The sequence below is a fragment of the Microcaecilia unicolor genome, chromosome 8 (genome assembly GCF_901765095.1).
Source record: "Microcaecilia unicolor chromosome 8, aMicUni1.1, whole genome shotgun sequence".
Lineage (NCBI taxonomy): Eukaryota > Metazoa > Chordata > Amphibia > Gymnophiona > Siphonopidae > Microcaecilia > Microcaecilia unicolor.
Genome location: NC_044038.1, coordinates 225,042,459 through 225,060,981, shown reverse-complemented (window position 1 = coordinate 225,060,981; position 18,523 = coordinate 225,042,459). Strand labels below are relative to the sequence as shown.

At 46.5% G+C, this 18,523-nt stretch overlaps 1 protein-coding gene across 7 annotated transcripts in view; it reads right to left on the bottom strand.

The window, feature by feature from the left end:
• Nucleotides 1-355: 355 nt before the first annotated feature.
• NCOA5 (nuclear receptor coactivator 5) overlaps nucleotides 356-18,523 on the bottom strand; it is a 133,405-nt gene continuing 115,237 nt past the window's right edge. For 5 of the 7 annotated variants that reach the window (XM_030212925.1, XM_030212924.1, XM_030212928.1 and 2 more), the window contains 2 exons: nucleotides 9,242-9,568; nucleotides 356-2,367 (listed from right to left, as the gene is read on the bottom strand). In XM_030212925.1, coding sequence (XP_030068785.1) covers nucleotides 1,682-2,367; nucleotides 9,242-9,568 — 1,013 coding nt within the window. In that variant the 3' untranslated portion in view covers nucleotides 356-1,681. The remainder of the gene's footprint in view (nucleotides 2,368-9,241; nucleotides 9,569-18,523) is intronic. The other 2 variants (XM_030212929.1, XM_030212930.1) reach the window with 1 other exon arrangement.

The window sequence follows — 18,523 nt, the reverse complement described above, 5'->3', positions numbered from 1 at the left end:
AGAAGTAACCTGAGGAAACATTTCTTCATGGAAAGGGTGGTGAATTTGTGGAACAGCCTCCTGGTGGAAGTGGTGAAGAAGAAAAAAAAACAGTATCTGAATTCAAGAGAGCTTGGGACAATTACATAGGATCTCTAAGGGAGTGATAGGGAGAGTAGATGGAGTGGACGGGCAGACTGGATATGCCATATGGTCTGCCTACATCCTTCTATGTTTTCTAACAGATCCCTTGCTTTATGTTTTTTCCTACTTGTATTGAAAGGCTGATTCTTCAGTTCAACAATTCATTTCCTAACAGAAGCTCTGAGTAATTATTTCCATCTGCACACACTGATAAATAAAAACACACAGTAGCTCATTTTGTTATTTTTTTAATTAAAAACGGTTGCCCCCATACTGTTAACAGTATTTTTAGAATACAAAGAATTCAAAAACGAAACACACTATGCAACATAGAAGATGTTAGAACCTTAAAAAAAAAAAAAAAAAAACCAATCCACTGCAGCAAACCATCCTTTTAAAAAACGTCTCCTTGGTTTTTCTCCAGACAGTAACAGTGAAATGCTTCCTCAACTACTTAAGATTGTAGGGGATTCCAAACAGGAGTTTGGCAGAATGGTAAAGAATCTTTACGCTGCTTCAGGTGTGTACTATCAACAACCTGGAAGAAATGTTCTATGCTGAGAATGGCAACACTTTGCTCAAGTACCCCATTAGATCACTTCACTTTATGAAAATTAAAAAACAAAAAACATAACATCAGTTGCCCCTGCTAACAGGATCAATATTTTAAAATCATTCGGCACTCCTTCCTTTTCACCTTCAAAACAAAGGAACAAAATGTTTAGTCTTACTTCGGTGCTAATTCCACCTGATCCCATCCCATTTATAGTTTAGGGCAAACTAACAAAATAGTCCTGAAAAATATTCCAATTCCTGCAGTAATAAGCATTTTACAAAGCTAAGGCAGATGGTTGTACAAAGAAAACTAACACCTAACACATTTCTTGCTCCAACACAGAGTAATGGTTATTTTAGAGAATCCATACAGCAGCATTCAGTAACTACTACAATTTATGACCAATTATCTGGAAAAAGGAATGTGTTTAGTAGATTTGTCAATAAAGCTGCAGTGGCTGGGTACTCTTTCTGCAAATGGCAAAATGGAGACCTGTATATACTAGGTAAAACATCCGTTGGGTATGCCCCATGTGTCATGGAGAAACCAGCAACAGGAAAGAAGCAATCATCCAAATTCAAAATCTCTCTCAACTTACAAAGTCATTTACAGAAATAGATGATATATTGCACCCCTCCCCCCACCCCTGTGAAAAATGACTGTTGAAGGCCAACATGAATAACGCATGGGGCCGTTCTACTCTTTTTCCTCCATCCCCCAAACCAAAGTAAGGGAATAAGAACAAAAACAGGCTGAAGTAACATTTAATAAGGAAACAGCTTACGGTATTCAATTTTTCTTTTTAATATAGGGAAACTGATCACAACACGAGGAAGGCATGGGAACAGGGACCAGCGGAGGGCATGCTTATTCACAAGCATACAGGAAAAATGTATATGCCTTTATGGCAGAAGAGCACAATCTACCTTTTCAACAACTGCACTATCATCTAACAATGTGGGATTTAAGGGAAGAGTAGATGAAGCAGATTCAAGGTGGGTATTAAAAATGTCGCTGGTAAGAACCCATGGGGGCCTGGGGGCCTGGAGGACCTACACGCCCAGACTGTGCAGTTGTCTGGTTTACCAGATGAGAAAGCGCAGGTCCACTCTGAATAAGAGTGTCCAATGCTTTCTGCACACTTGGGTTGTCAAAGTTGATTCCTCCAGAACCTGCAGGCCGGGGCATGGACACATTGTTAGGGGCAGGCATCCGATTTTGGTGTTGACCAAAAAGGACCTGGGACTGAGGAGGAACTCCAGGTCGTGGCCCTGTGGATCTGACAGGAGCTCCTGAACCCATTAGATTAGAATGTTGGTTACCAGGGACTTGTGATCTCTGCTGAGACTGGTTAAGCCCTGAAACATTCATTGGTACACCTCGCACCTGGCTGCTAGCAGCAGCTCCATAGCTTTGGTTTGGAGCATTAACAGAAACAGCTGAAGGAATACCAGAACCACTGTTAGCAGCAGCTGCAGCTGCAGCAGCAGCAGCAGCCCCAGCACCACTGTTAAAAAGGCTGAGTATTTTAGCTTGTAGCTCTTGCTGAGGATTGTTAGATGACTGTGAAGCTGTGGAGGCAGAACTCAAAGGCTGAGTATTCTGCAGTGGCTGGTTACTTTGAAGACTTGACTGGCTGTCGAGGGTAGTGACTGAAGATGCACCAATGGGCTGTCTTGAGAGTGGAGCTGAAAAATAAAGGTATTTTTAGTTTGCCATCTGAATAGACAGTTGTATAAGTCAAAGAACAAAAATTACATGTAAATGTTTAAAAAAATTGTTAACCTGAATTATGATTTGAAGGAATTGGCGTACCTAAGCAGAAAATACTGAATAGCTGTTTTGGCTTCACTATGGTAGAAACAATACTTTCTACTGTTCTCTTTCACTGTACAATTTGTTTTCATACACTATATGGGCAGAACCATCTCCACTCAGCATCTATCCTACTTCTAACTGGTTTGGCACTATTTGTAATTTCCAACACAAACATTCTACGGAACAATTTTCAAACTGTTCGCTTTGGTTGAAAGCCTGCAACTACTACTGACCAGCAACTCTACCAAAATTCAAGGCAAAAGCATTTGCATACTTTCCTGTTGAAAAAAATGTTATGAAGACTATTTACACATGTATATACATTTTTTATATAAAACAAATTCTGTCTACTCATTTTCTGATCCTGTTTAAACATAGGAATGCCTCTCAAACTATACTAGGGAGTGCAATTTCCGGACAGGACAATTCATATGGCACAACTTGTTCTCAGGCCTGAAAACCCATACCCCCATTTTAGTCCTCTCTTTTTGCTCCAACCACTATCATTTCCTCAATCCCCATCTTTCTAAATCCCAGCAAGAACCCTAATTCCGGTCTCCTCCCCCTTCCCCCTCCAATTTTTCTCCTTGCAGATACCCTCACACCCTGCTCCAGATGCAGAATCACCTTCTCTTGCCTACTTCAGTTCCAAGCACATACTGCATCTCAGCTCTTTTGTGCAACCCTTCCCCACCCAAGTACACCTTCAAGCTGGCTTTGCATACCTCCATGGCACACCATCCAGTTCTGACTCTACCCTCACAATACACACCAAAGCTTCCTCTGCCCCCCCACTTCCACTCTCCCATGTTTGTTATCTCCCCCCACCCCAAAGCACTTATCCCAGCCTGGTGTGGTGAACGGTTGCATCATCCTCCTTTACTGTCTTAGGCCTGATTGCTCATTTGAATTGTGATACTGTACAGTAGTTCATGCAGTTCAAATAAGCAGTGTATCCCTAAGGCTGCAGAGGAGGATATAGCTGGTGTGCACCATGTGTTCCCTCCTCTTGCTGTGTGATCAGAGCAGATAAAGGGAAGAGTAATGGTGGAGAGCCAACAGTGCCTGTGCAGAAATCTGCACAAATTCTGCATTATGCAGCATTCCCCCATCAGTATCCTGTTTTCATTGCTTCCAAAACAGCCTTCATGTAATGTACCCAAATGACAATATTTCAAAGAAAAAAAGCATGAAGAGTTGTATTAGAATATCACATCGCAAATTACAGCTACCAATCTCCATCTTTACAAGAGAAACAAAAAAACACCAACTACTCACTTCATTTATCTCCTTCTACATGTTTACAATAGATCATATAGTTCCATGTGAAGCACGGGAAAATTAGGTTCTTACTGTGATAATTTTCTTTCCTTTAGTCATAGCAGATGCAGCCATTACAGATGGGTTGTGTCCATCAACCAGCAGAGGGAGATAGAGAGCACACTTTTTTCAGTGCCTCATACCAGCTTGCACCACTGCCTCTCTTCAGTATTTGAAGCTTCCAAAGCAATATGGCAAACCGCAATGGGAATAACATGAGCTTTCCTCACAGCGAACGATGGCCCTACAACAAAGGGCATTAACTCAGAATGGAGGGAATGAAACATCCTCCCGGAGGGAATAAACTCATCCTCCAAAACATGAAACTGGAGGGAATTAAGTCGTCATCCTTTAATTGAACAAGAATCCTGAAGACTGTTTTCCGACTTTCTCCCAAGGACGAAATCTCCAGGAAACGCGAACAGAACCTGAAACAGATTTACAGCAGATAGCATCAGACAGGGAGGAATCATGGCTGCATCTGCTATGACTAAAGGAAAGAAAATTATCACGGTAAGAACCTAATTTTCCCTTCCTTGTCATCAAGCAGATGCAGCCATTATAGATGGGATGTATCAAAGCAATCCCTAGATAGGGGGGAACAAGCCACACCACGCGCCAGCACTTGCGCTCCAAAATGTGCGTCCCTACTGGCAGCCACATCCAGCCTGTAATGTCGGGCAAAAGAGAGCTTAGAAGCCCATGTTGCTGCACTACAAATCTATTGAAGAGAGTGCGCTCCAGTTACAGCCCAAGAAGAGGAAATTCCTCTAGTGGAATGCGCCTTAAAGGCATCAGGTGGAGGCCAGCCGGCAAGCAAATAAGCTGAAAAGATAGATTCTTTAAGCCAGCGGGCAATAGTGGCTTTAGACGCTGGAGACCCTCTGCGAGGACCTGATAGCAAAACAGATGATCAGAGGTCCTGAAAGAGTTAGTAACTCGCAGATACTGGAACAGAGTCCTGCGCACGTCCAACAGGTGCAATTGCCCAAAAGATTCTGGAAACTCCTCCTCAACAAAGGAGGACAAGAAAATAGGTTGGTTTAGGTGAAACGCTGAAACCACCTTAGGCAAGAAGGAAGGCACGGTCCGAACCGTGACCCCGGACTCTGAAAACTGCAGAAAAGGGTCTCTACAGGACAGCGCCTGGAGCTCTGACACCCGTCTCTCTGAAGTAATGGCCACTAACAAGACGGCCTTCAGTGTCAAATCTTTCTCTGAAGCACGCTGAAGCGGTTCAAAGGGAGCAACCTGAAGGGCCTTCAGCACTAGCCCCAGGTTCCAAGCTGGACAATGTGCACGCACAGGAGGACGGAGCCGAAGCACCCCTCTAAGAAACCGTGCCACATCCGGATGAGCAGCTAAAGACAAGCCTTCAACCTTGCCACGCAGGGAGGCCAACGCTGCCACTTGCACCCGCAGGGAATTATAGGCCAAGCCTTTTTGTACACCATCCTGCAAAAAGTCCAGAATCGGCGAGACATGAGCCCGCAGGGGTGTGATCTCTCTGGAAGCACAACAGACTTCAAACTGGCGCCAAATCCTGGCATAAGCCACGGAAGTGGAACGCTTGCGGGCTTACAGGAGAGTGGTAATTACTTTATTGGAATAGCCTCTGCCTCTCAATTGCACCCTCTCAATCGCCAGGCCATAAGACCAAATCGGCCGGCGTCCTCCATGGTCACCGGACCCTGTGACAACAGGTTGGGAACCAGAAGTAACTGAAGGGGATCCTCTACGAGCATTTTTATTTTTTTTATTTTTGTTACATTTGTACCCCGTGCTTTTTCCCACTCATGGCAAGCTCAATGCGGCAGGCAATGGAGGGTTAAGTGACTTGCCCAGAGTCACAAGGAGCTGCCTGTGCCGGGAATCGAACTCAGTTCCTCAGTTCCCCAGGACTAAAGTCCACCACCCTAACCACTAGGCCACTCCTCCACTGTCGAAGGTCCGCATACCAAGGCCTCCTGGGCCAATCCGGGGCGACGAGAACCACTTCTGGATGCAGCCGAATCCGCAGGAGCACTCGCCCTATCATGGGGCCACGGAGGGAACACATACAGTAGGCCCGGAGGCCAGGGTTGAGCCGAAGCATCCAACCCCGCCGCGCGAGGATCTCTCCGTCTGCTGAAGCAGCACGGGACTTTGGCATTGGTGCTTGTCGCCATTAGATCGATCACGGGCTTACCCCACTTGGCACATATCTGCAGAAACACTTCGTCTGCAAGTTCCCACTCCGCTGGATCGATCTGATGCCTACTTAGATAATTGGCTTGCACGTTGCTCTGACCTGCAATGTGAGCTGCCGACAGAAACTGTAGATGCAGCTCGGCCTGCACGGCCAGCGCTCTACACTGAGTGCCGCCTTGTCGGTTTATGTAGGCCACTGTTGTCGTGTTGTCCAACATCACTCTGACAGCCAATCCTTCCAGGGTCACTTGAAAGGCCAGAAGCGCCTGAAACACCGCTTTCAACTCTAGGCGGTTGGTGGACCACTCCAACTCCTCAGGTGTCCATAGACCCTGGGCATGCTTCCCCTTGCAATGTGCGCCCCAGCCTTTCAGACTGGCATCTGTCACCACTAGGCACCAATCGGGGAGCGCCAGCGGCATTCCTCGCCGCAGCATGCTGTCTGAGAGCCACCACTCCATGCTGAGTCGGGCCGCAGGGAGCCAAGGGAGTCTGCATTGGTAAGCCTGAGATACTGGAGACCATCTTTGGAGTAGAGCATACTGTAGAGGTCTCAGGTGCGCTCTCACCCAGGGCACCAGTTCCATGGTGGCCGTCATCGATCCAAGCAGCTGGACAATGTCCCAAGCTCGCAGGCGGGGCATCCTCAGGAGCAGACGGACCAGATTCTGAAGCTTGCACCGCCTTTGCTCGGGTAGGTACACATACCCCGAGGCTGTGTCGAACCTGGCCCCCAAATATTCTAGAGACTGCGAGGGGGTCAGGTGACTTTTGGCCAGTCCAGAGATTTAAGTACTGAGACCACTCTGGCTGTTACATGCTGACTCTCTGCAGCAGAGTTTGCTCGAATGAGCCAGTCGTCCAGGTACGGGTGAACCCGAATACCCTCTCATCTTAGAAAGGCAGCTACTACCACCCATAACCTTTGAAAAGGTGTGGGGAGCTGTGGCGAGGCCAAAAGGCAAGGCCCGGAACTGGAAATGCTTTCCCATCACCGCAAACCTCAGAAACCTCTGGTGCAGGGGCCAAATTGGAATGTGCAAGTAAGCTTCTTTCAGGTCCAGAGACGCGAGAAACTCTCCTGGCTGTACCGTCGCAATGACGGAGCGCAGGGTTTCCATGTGAAAATGCCGCACTCTCAGGGACTTGTTTAATTCTTTTAAGTCCAGAATAGGGCGAAAAGACCCTCCTTTTCGCGGCACCACAAAGTAGATGGAGTAGCGGCCGCAGCAGTGTTCGGCTGGAGGTACCGGGGACATGGCCCCTACCTGAATCAGACCTTGTAAAGTCTCCTCTACCGCTGCCCGTTTGGCAGCAGAACCGCATCGGGACTCCACAAAAACGTCTCTTACAGGGGCGTCGAATTCTATTCTGTAACCGTCTCTGATCAGGTCCAAGACCCACTGATCTGAGGAAATGTTGGCCCACTCCTCGGCAAAGAGGGAAGACGTCCTCCGATGACAGGACTCGAGGAGAGGGCCGGCGCACCATCATTGAGAGGGTCGCCCCTGAACTCCAGGCCTTGAGCCAGTGGCTGTGGAACGTTTGTCCGAGCAAAAGGAGTTCCTCTGCTGAAAACGGGCACGAGAAGTGAACCCAGCAGAACGCCTCGGGCTTTACCTTCGAGCTTCACGGAAGCGAGGTCTGTAAGAGGTGTGGACCGCCGAGGCCTATTTTCGGGCAAGCGCTGTGGTTTAGCCTCACCCAGGCCCTTCACAATTTTAGGATTGAGAATCTAAGTAAGCTCCTTTGAGCAGGGACCGTCCTTCTTTGTCAATTTGTACAGCGCTGCGTAACCCTAGTAGCGCTCTAGAAATGTTAAGTAGTAGTAGTAGTAGTAAATGGTAAATTGCCTACTAACATAGGGTTCTAACATCTTTGTGAAGAGAGATACGCTGGCTACCGAGAGACTGAGCCAAAAGGTATGGTGGCAACATACATCTTTCGCCTTAAGAAGAAAAGTATATAGCACCCAACTCTAAAATCTCCATCTGGAGATTCCTACTCAGCCAAAATCATTTCCCTACTAGCACCGTGTACAGTAAAAGCCTTTGTAGGCTTAATTTCACCCGAAAGAGGATCGATCTTTTTAGCAGAGTCCAAGAATTTATCCTCAGATATCTTTAAGGTTTCCAGGACCTGAATAATCAGTGCAGATAACTAATCTTGAAGGAAAATTCAAGAATCCTCCCTAGGGGATCTGAGACTCAACTGGTCCAGCAAGCTCGCATGCTCAGGTCCTGTTTAATTCAAGGGATAGTGACCCAAATGCATCAGGGATTGTTCTCCTGAATTTACCATTATAAACTTAGAGCCTATTATAAACTTAATTACCTATCATATGCTGGAGTCTGAGAAATACGTGAAAAGTGGAGTCTGCCTAGGTCCCTATCTAGGGTGATGTCTAATCTGTTACTCTGTCTCCATCTGCTGGTACAAGAGCATAAAAATCCAAGATGTTAAACATCTCATGTTTTGATTCTAAGCTTGCTGATGCAGTCATTTTTCAGGTCTAAATACCCGTTTCCAGTGAAAGTTTGATATAACCAGGACAACTTTCACTGGAAACAGGTATTTAGACCTGAAATATGATATATGGGTATATCTAATTTCAGTGTAGCTTTTTTTTTTTTGCCAAAATTTTAAAAACAGCCTCCTTGTTATAATTTTTTCACGTTTTTTCTTTGAATATAACCATTGGGGGGGGAGGGGGGGCTTAAAGAGAATGTGCAGTATTTCTCTTATATGCATTTTTTCACCTACGCTATCACAAAACTTTTTTCTGTATGCTGCTTCACTTGTTTTTACACATGCAAATTCTAATATTGGAAAAAAAAAACTATTATCTCACCGCATGCAATGGATGGAGTAAACTGTTTACTGGGTACAGTAATGGAGCAAGTCAAAGTTTTTAAGAAAAAGGAGGGTTAGCTCAGCTCATCAACCTGGACAAGGATCAATATGGTCACTCATCATCCCTTTAAATGATTTGCATATGCTGTAATGTGATAGCAAAGTTGCTTATGTGCAATAGGACCACATTGTAGGAATACAGTCATACTCGCAACATAGTGTGCTTGCATCGCCACTGAAAACAGACCTTCTCTTGCAAACCTTTAAACCATCTGGTATTCGCATAGCATGGTAAGATATATCACTGTATTTTGCTTCTTCCAGAACATATTTACCATACTCCACCAATACTCAAACTGTATTAAACTTCTGGGAACTTACCTTGAAGGGGATCAGAGACTCCTCTCAATTGCCTCTCCTTTTTGTCCCGTAGATAATTGATAATTTTATCTGTCTCCTCGGCAGTCAAGTACCTGTTATCTGCTAACAGATTCAGGAGGGTCTGTATTCCCGGAGGATGACCACCTCTGCTTGCTTCTTCCAAAGTAGCACGTTCGCGTTCACGTTCTTGTAAGATTGTATCATCAGCCATTTTGGCAGCTTTTCTGGCAATTGCTTCACGATCCTTATCCCGTACTTCTGTCTTATACCGTTCATAGTTCCTTGCCACTAGTAACACTGCATCAGCCAATGGCATATTGCGATGTTCTGTAAGAGGAATGTCCACATTAGCCATTCTATTGCATCTTATTTTACCACTTAAGGCACAAAGAAATCCATGAGCCACATAAACATCAAGTGAAATTCAGCCACCAGTTCTCCGAAAAACTAACGAATCTAGCTTTGGAAGAAGTGCCAAACAAATTAAGTAGTTAATGTTACTATAAAACAATCTGAATAAACCACATTCAAAACAGACGGTCCTTTATCATTAAATCATGCTGCGCAACAGATAAAAGGTTACTTTCCTATGGTCGGAGTTCAGAGGACAGAAGAAATATCCTTTCATCTGGGTGAAGTCATCTGATGGTGCCCACACATGAACACTTATCAGCCTATATAGCGCAACTTTTTAAGAGCACTGCATCAAATGTGTGTACACCTTCCCATGTGCTGCTGTTGCACGGGACCTAGCCAGTCTAGTCTCTATTGTATAGAATTCAACTCCAGGGGGAGGTGGGGGCATGTAAGTTTATCCTGAGGTCTTTTGAGAACACCTGCTACATATTACTTGTTTTCTGGAATCCTTTGCTAACAGGCTGCCTTAAAAAAAATAAAATAAAAACAACAGGGAACAGGGCCCAACTGAATTCTGAAGTTAACTACATTTAACTTATTTCCTTTTTTTTTTTTTTTTAAAGGCAGCCTGGAACTGAAAGAACTGGGACTAGTGGGGGAGGAGCCGAATTCTAGATCCCAAACAGATTCTGAAGGACTGTCTGACCAAACCAACTGTGGCGTCACTCCTGTTCCAAAAGGTAATGAGATGTTAATGTGTGGACTGAAGACTGCACTACAGCTCTGCAAATCTCTATGGAGGCTGATCTCAAGTGGGCTACTGAGACAGCCACAGCTCTGACATTAGGAGCCATGACATGACCCTCTAGAGACAGCACAGCCTGGGCACAAGTAGAGGAAATGCAGTCTGCTAGCCAATTAGGAGAGTATGATTGCTATGACAGCCCCCATCCTGTTTAGGTCTAAAGAAAAAACTGGGTGGATTTTCTATGGGCTTTACTTTGCTTCAGACAGAAGGCCAAGGCTCTCCTGCAGACCAAAGTGTTCAGTGCACCTTCACCTTTGTGGGCATGAGAAGGCTGGCAGAACAGTTCACTGATTGAGATGGAATGTCAACACTACTTTTCAAAGGAACTTAGATGTGCATGCAAGACCATTTTATTGCTGACAATCTTAGTTTAAGGTAGATCAGCTACTAGGGCCTGTAGCTCGCTGACTCAGTTGGCTCATGTGAGCGCCATCAAAAATACGACTCTTCAGATCAGGTGCTTCAGGTGACAGATACATGGTGCCTCAAAAGGAGCTTTCATCAACTGGGTTAAGATAAGTCACTATAGAAGGCTTCAATATAAGGCAGAGTAGAGATGGGCATGTGGTGATAAGTGCCAGTTGCACTGAGATGAACACTAATGGGAGTTGGTCTAGAGTTTGTGTAGAGCAGGAAAAAGGATCTAGGGCTTTCTCCTCAAACCACACAGCAAACCTCTTCCATTTAAATCCATTTGACCTTCTAGTGGAATCTCTTCTGGAAGCTAACAAAACCTGAAACACATCCTCTGGCAGATTGAGGAATCCACTACTACCCTCTCAACATCCAAGCCATAAGCGCTACGGACCAAAGATCAGGGTGCAGTAGGGGGATCCCCACTGAGTAATGAGAGTTGGAAAGCACTCCAGTCTTCACAAATCTTTGGAGACAAGATCCAGAAGCGGGAACCAGATCTGCTTCAGTAAATAAGGCATGATCACAATCATAGTTCACTGGTCCTGTGAGTTTCAGAAGAGTATGATATGAGGGGTGTTGAAGGATATGCATATAGAAAGGCCCTCCCCTAATAGATGAGAAAGGCATCATAAGCCTAGCCCGTCATGATTCTGGTCTGGAACTGAATTGAGGAACTTTCTTGATGTGAGTGGCCCATCCTCAAAAAGTCTGGGATATGTCCATAACTCAGCCTGTCCACCAGACACTTGTCTTTTCCTGCTAGGTATGTGGCTCTGAGTAACATCTCTGTGAGATGGCTCACTTAACATCCTGACTTGCTTTCTGACACAGAAAGAAAGCACCTGCGTCTCCCTGCTTATTGATGATGTACACGGCAATCTGTCTGTTTGAATTAGGATTATTTGATTTGCTAACCAATCTCAGAAAGCCTCAGACTTTGAATGTGGATCCCCTCTACATGCACTCTCCAAGTTGGATGCCTCTGTCAATGTCTTTTGAATTTGTGGAATCTGGAACGGAATTCCATTGGCCACACTGAACTATTCACTAGGATGACGAGACTCCTTCAGAGAAGCAGCGACAGTCACATCCTGAAGGCTCCGTGGCCTATGACCACTGAACAGATAAGATCCACTGAGCTTTCCTCAAATTTGGGGTATGCCATGTGTGTTTCATGGACAGTGATGCCCATGTGGCCCAGCATTCCCAACATTTACTGAGCCAATTCTGTGGCACTTCTGTGACTACTGAAATCAGAGTTTTGATCCACTGCTGTGGAAAAAATGTGATAGCCTCAGTAGTACCTACAAGGGCTGAGCTGCACTTGGGATAATGGGAAAGGAAATGGGACTTGATATTCCACCTTTCTATGGTTTTTGCAACTACTTTCAAAGTGATTTACACAGTATATACAGGTAGATTGAAAATTCTGAAGGAAACAAAACACTTCTTGGAATCACTGTGGATTGAAATTCCATGTGTAAAGGGGAAAAGGATAGTGATAGGAGTGTACTACCGTCCGCCTGGCCAGGATGAACAGACGGATGCAGAAATGTTAAAGAAAATTAGGGACGCAAACAAACTGGGCAACACAATAATAATGGGTATTTCAATTACCCCGATATTGACTGGGTAAATGTAACATCGGGGCACGCTAGGGAGGTGAAATTCCTTGATAAAATCAAGGACTGCTTTACGGAGCAGCTGGTACAGGAGTCAACGAGAGAAGGAAAAATTCTAGACCTAGTCCTTAATGGAGCACATGATCTGGTGTGGGAGGTAATGGTGCTGGGGCCGCTTGGCAACAGTGATCATAATATGATCGGATTTGATATTAGCTTTGAAGTATACATAGGAAATCAAATACGTTAGCGTTTAACTTTAAGAACAGGAGACTATGATAAAATGAGAACGGTGAAAAAAACAAACAAAAAAAAAACCTAAGAGGAGCAGCTGTGAGGGTCAAAAATTTACATCAGGCGTGGATACTGTTCAAAAACACCATCCTGGAAGCCAAGGTCAAATATATTCCGCTCACTAAAAAAGTAGGACGGGAGTCCAAGATGGCCACCGACTGAGTCAGACGTGTTTCTGAGCTCCTGCGGTTTTCTAAATTTATACTTTTTTCTTGAATATGCCGAAGAGGAGAGACAGAGCTGCTGCAGCCCAGCAAAGACCTTCTATTCTCCCAGGCCCGATAGAAGCATACCTGCAGAGAGCCCAAGGTTCGTTGTTGCCGTTGGTGAGCGGTTTGCTAGGGCAGCCTGGAACTGGATCGCGGGCTGCCCTTTGAACTGGAAGTTTCTTTGAGCCCCGACAGAAAGAGCGCCTCCTCCTCAGCCTATGCGATGCAGGTTGCCCGCTGGCAGCGCCCATCGCCCCAAACACCGAAGCGTTGCGGGGAGAGACCGGGCAAGAGGCAGCCATGGCTACGGCGGAGAAACAGGGAAGTGGTTTATCTTCCTCCCTGACTGCTCGCACAGCGGAAAATCTACAGCAGGGGGAACGAAAGCTGAAGGTGCGACGCATGCTTCACAAGATATAGCTGAGGATATAGCATTCGTAAAATTTTCTCAAAAACCTAAAGATGTGAAGTTGGACAGTTTGTGGCTGTTATTGCGGAGCTGGGGAAGACTTTGTGCCCTCAGATGAAGAAAATAAATGAAGAAGTTGTGGTACTAGGTGCAAAAGTGAGGGAAATCGAAAATGAGACAAAATCACTTAAAGCAGTAGTTAAACAGGAAAAAGAATCTTTACAGATGCAGACTCTTCAAATGACTATGCTTAAAGATTTACTTAATTTGCGAAGAAAGTCAGAAATGTTAGAGAATGGTTCAAGACTTAATTTACGCTTTATTAACTTCCCTCAACAACCACTAATCTCTCCTAGAGAAATGCTGAAGAATTATTTCCAAGAAGTTTTAGAGGCTGAAGAAAAAGATATTCCACCCTTTTCACAGGTCTTTTATATTCCTGTGAGAGGAAAAGAAAGTCAACGAAGAAATGATATTCAGAATGAACAACCATTGGACATTTCAGCTTTGCTTGAAATGTCGGACAGAGCAACTTTATTGGCTACAGTGGCGTTACCCTCGGACAAGATCTGGATTCTAAAGACATTTTTCCAGAAAAAGGATAAAACTTTTCTTGGTTTACATACTCGTGTTTTTCCAGATCTTGCGAAGGAAACGCAGAAAAAAGTTTTTGCAAATGAAACAAGAGACACTTCAGTTGGGTGCTACATTCTATCTTAAACATCCATGTAAATATGTAATTTCTTATCAATCTGTGAAATATGTGTATTTTGATCCCGATCAGCTTTCTTAATAGCTAAAAGTGCTCCTAGTTAAAAGTATTTTAACAGAAACACGCTTGTATCTCAGTTGTAATTTAAAGAGATTATTTTGATTCTTTTTCTCCAGCATAGGAATAGTGGACTCCTATTGTGGACTTTTATGAAGCTATAGAGTATAATTTCTTGGTCAAAAAGGTGAAATTAGGCCTTACCTTCCTCTAGATCCTCCAGACCGTTCAAGACGCTTGGGATATGAACTCCTACCAGCAGAGGGAGACTGAGAACACAAACTTCTTATACAAGTAGCCTGTGCAGACCTTCTCCTAACCAGTAAAACATTAACAAAGCAGAGGAACAAAACACCTCCACCTAAACAAAACCACTGAATCCACACTCAGATCTCCTCCCCTTAAGGCGGGGGAATTCAACTGCAGATGGGCATAAACGGTACCACAAACTGCCCTTAGTAAAACTCCAGGACTCAAATCACAGGAGCTACTAGAAATATCAGCAACTGAAGTCTAAAGAAAATATCATACTGAACTGTCCGATACACTGGGTGGGCTCTTGAACGGTCTGGAGGATCTAGAGGAAAGAAAATTAGCAGGTAAGGCCTAATTTCACCTTCCTCAGCAATCCTCCAGACCGTTCAAGACGCTTGGGATGTACCAAAGCAGTAAACACATCTAAGGGTGGGACCTGCAAAGCCCAGAGGACAGAACTACAGCTCCAAAACTGGCATCCTCCCTTGCCTGTACATCCACTCTGTAATGTTTGACAAAAGAATGCAGGGAGGACCACACCGCCGCTCTACAAATGTCCACCGGTGGAACAAAACTACTCTCTGCCCAAGAAGCCGCCATCTCCCTAGTGGAATGTGCCTTGAGCTCCACCGGCACCGTACGGCCATGCAATATCTAAGCCGAAGAAATGGCATCCTTCATCCACCAAGCTATAGATGCCTTAGAAGCAGCCGCTCCCTTCTTGGGCCCCCCATGAAGGACAAATAACCCGCCCGAAGACCTGAATTCCTCCGACCTGCGCAAGTAAACCTTCAACACTCTGCGCACATCCAATTTCGCCAAACGACACTGAGAAGCATCCCCCATCCGGTCCCCCAAGACCGGCAACAAAATCACCTGATTGACATGAGAGGATACCACCTTAGGCAAAAACGAAGGCACTGGACGCAGCAAAACCTTTTCCTTAAAAAAAAATCACAGAAACGGAGGCCTACATGAAAGAGCCTGAAGTTCCAAAATCCGGCAAGCCGACAATATAGCTACCAAAAAGACCACCTTTATAGTAAGGTCTTTTATCGAACAAGACTCCAAGGGCTCAAAAGGAGAACCCGCCAAAGAGTCAAGAACGATATTAAGATCCCACTGAAGAACTACCGGCCGCTGAGGAGGACGAAGCAACTTCACCCTCCTGAAAAAACGGACCACATCCGGGGAAGACGCAACCGACCTGCCCTGCACCTTACCCCGAAAACACGCCAAAGCAGCCTGCTGCACCTTCAAAGATGACAATGAAAGGCCCTTCTCAAAACCATCCTGCAAGAAATTTAACATGCACGACACAGAAGCTGTCAAAGGGACACATGCCCGGTCCCCACACCAATCTTCAAATATGCGCCATACACGCACATAGGCCAAAGATGTCGAACGTTTGCGAGACTGCAGCATCGTCTGAATCACCCGAGAAAACCCTTTCCTTCTCAACCGTTCCCTCTCAAGGGCCACACCGCAAGAGAACCGAGCTGGATCCGGCATGACAATTGGACCCTGACACAACAGCACCGAGCCCCTCAGCCGCAGAGGCTCTTCTAACAGGCGCATCAGATCCCTGAACCACGGCCGACGCGGCCAATTCAGAGCCACCAACACCACCAGACCCGCATGACATTCTACCCTCTGTAGGACTTGACCTCTCAAGGGCCACGGGGGGGAACACGTACAGCAACACCCGCTGAGGCTTCGGAAGGACCAACGCATCGATCCCTTCCGCTCGCAGATCCCGACGCCGAATGAAATACCGAGGAACCTGAGCCTTCTGTGCCGACGCCATGAGATCCACTACTGGCATTCCCCACTTTAGAACTATCTGGTCGAACACCAACCAGTGCAGAGACCACTCTCCGGGGTCCAACATCTGTCAGCTTAGAAAATCCATGTTCACGTTGTCCACCCCGGCCATGTGCGCCGCCGAAATCTGCACTAGATGCCTTTCCGCCCAACTCATGAGCAAAGCTGTCTCGATTGCCAACAGCGGACTCTTTGTACCGCCCTGCCGGTTGACATACGCTACCGCTGTCACGTTGTTGGACATGACTCTTACCGCCTTTCCGACCACACTTGAGCGAAACGTCAACAGAGCTAGCCGAATCACCCTTATCTCCAACCGGTTGATAGACCACTGAGCTTCCTCTGTCGACCGCCGCCCCTGCGCTGACTGACCGAGACACTGCTCCCCAGCCCAGCAGACTGGCATTCGTTACCAGAATCACCCACTGAGGAGGTTCCAACGGCATGCCCTTTTTCAGATGGGCCGAGCACAGCCACCACTGGAGACTGCGCCAAGGAGTCCCCCTCAATGGCAACCGGAACTCCAAACTGTGTACCGGGGAGACCACCGGGACAACAGAGCCGACTGAAGCTGACGCATATGTGCCCTGGCCCATGGTACTACCTCTATTGTCGCTGCCTTGAGGCCCAGAACCCGAAGGTACATTCGAACCATCGGACTCTGAACGGACATTAACAGCCGGACCAGCTGCTGAAGAGAGGCGATCTGAGAATCCAGCAGAAAAACACGACCCACTGCCGTTATCGAACCACACTCCCAAGTACTCCAGACTCTGCGATGGGATCAACTGACTTTTGACTATATTTACTACCCATCTGAGCGATTCCAGAAACGCGACCACCTGAGCCGTCACCGCAACACTGAGCCCGAGACTTCTCCCGGATCAACCAGTCGTCCAGATACGGATGCGCCAGAATTCCCTGCCTCCGCAAAGCTGCTGCTACCACCACCATTATCAAGGAGAAGGTGCGTGGAGCCGTTGCCAGACCAAAAGGCAGAGCACAGAACTGAAAGTGCCTCCTGCAAAACAAAGGAAACGCTGATGGGCCTCTCGAATCGGCACGCGCAGATACGCTTCCGTGAGATCCAGTGACGTGAGAAATTCTCCCTGACGAACAGCCACTATGACCGAGCGCAGAGTCTCCATGCGGAAGGATGGCACCTTGAGCGCCCCATTGACCCTCTTGAGATCTAAAATGGGTCGAAACTGGTCCTCCTTCTTCGGCACCACAAAGTAAATGGAACAACCCATTCCCTGCTCGTGCCGAGGAACAGGTACCACAGCTCCCAACTTGATTAAGCGACCCAGAGTCTCTAATAGCCTTTAACTTGACTCGACAGAGACAAGGAGAGGGAAGAAACAGATATGGCAGCGGGTGCTCAAACTTGAGCGCATAACCGTCACGAACGACCGCCAGCACCCAATGATCTGAAGTAATTTGGGTCCACCCCTGATATGATAAAACAGACGAAGTCGCACCCCGACCTTCACCAGAGGCTGGACCCGCACACCTTCATAAGAACTTATTACCATTTCCGGCACCTCCGGAGGAGTCCCGACCTCCTTGAAAGGACTGCGTCCGGTGGAAAAAATGGCTTTTAGAAGGAGATACAAATCTGCCCGGCCTGTACCGCCTCACGTCCTTAAACCGACCTCTAGCCGAACCCCCTCTACTAGCCGACTTAGGCCGTAACTCCGGCAACTGTGAGACCTTGGTATCCCCAAGACCTCTCATCAGTTTATCCAAGTCCTCTCCAAACAACATAGAACCTTTGAAAGGTAGAGAACACAACTTTGCTTTAGAGGCTGTGTCTGCCACCCAGCTCCTAAGCCAAAGAGCCTGCGAGCTGTCACCGCCAGAGCCATATTCTTAGCCAAAGCCCTTAGCAAATCATAAAGGGTGTCCGCCAAAAACGAAGACCCCATCTCCAATTTGGCCAGCTCCTGAACCAAACCAGTCCTATCTAACGCAGGCTCATCCAAGAGCTTCTCCGCCCAACGGAAACAAGCTCTGGCTACCAAGCCCCCACACAAAGAGGCTTGCAAGGCCAAAGCCGACAAATCAAAGCTACGCTTCAGAAAGGACTCTAGCTTCCTACCCTGAGGATCCCGTAAGGCTGTACCGCCATCCACCGGAATGGCCGTAACCTTAGTAACCGCCGTAACCACCACATACACAGTAGGTGGTTTCAGCAGAGCCAAATCTTCCAGAGGCAAGGGATACAGCCGCGCCATAGCCCTAGACACCTTACAAGCAGCTTCCGGCACAGACCATTCCTGAAAAACCATGTCTCTAATTTCTGAATTCATGGGAAA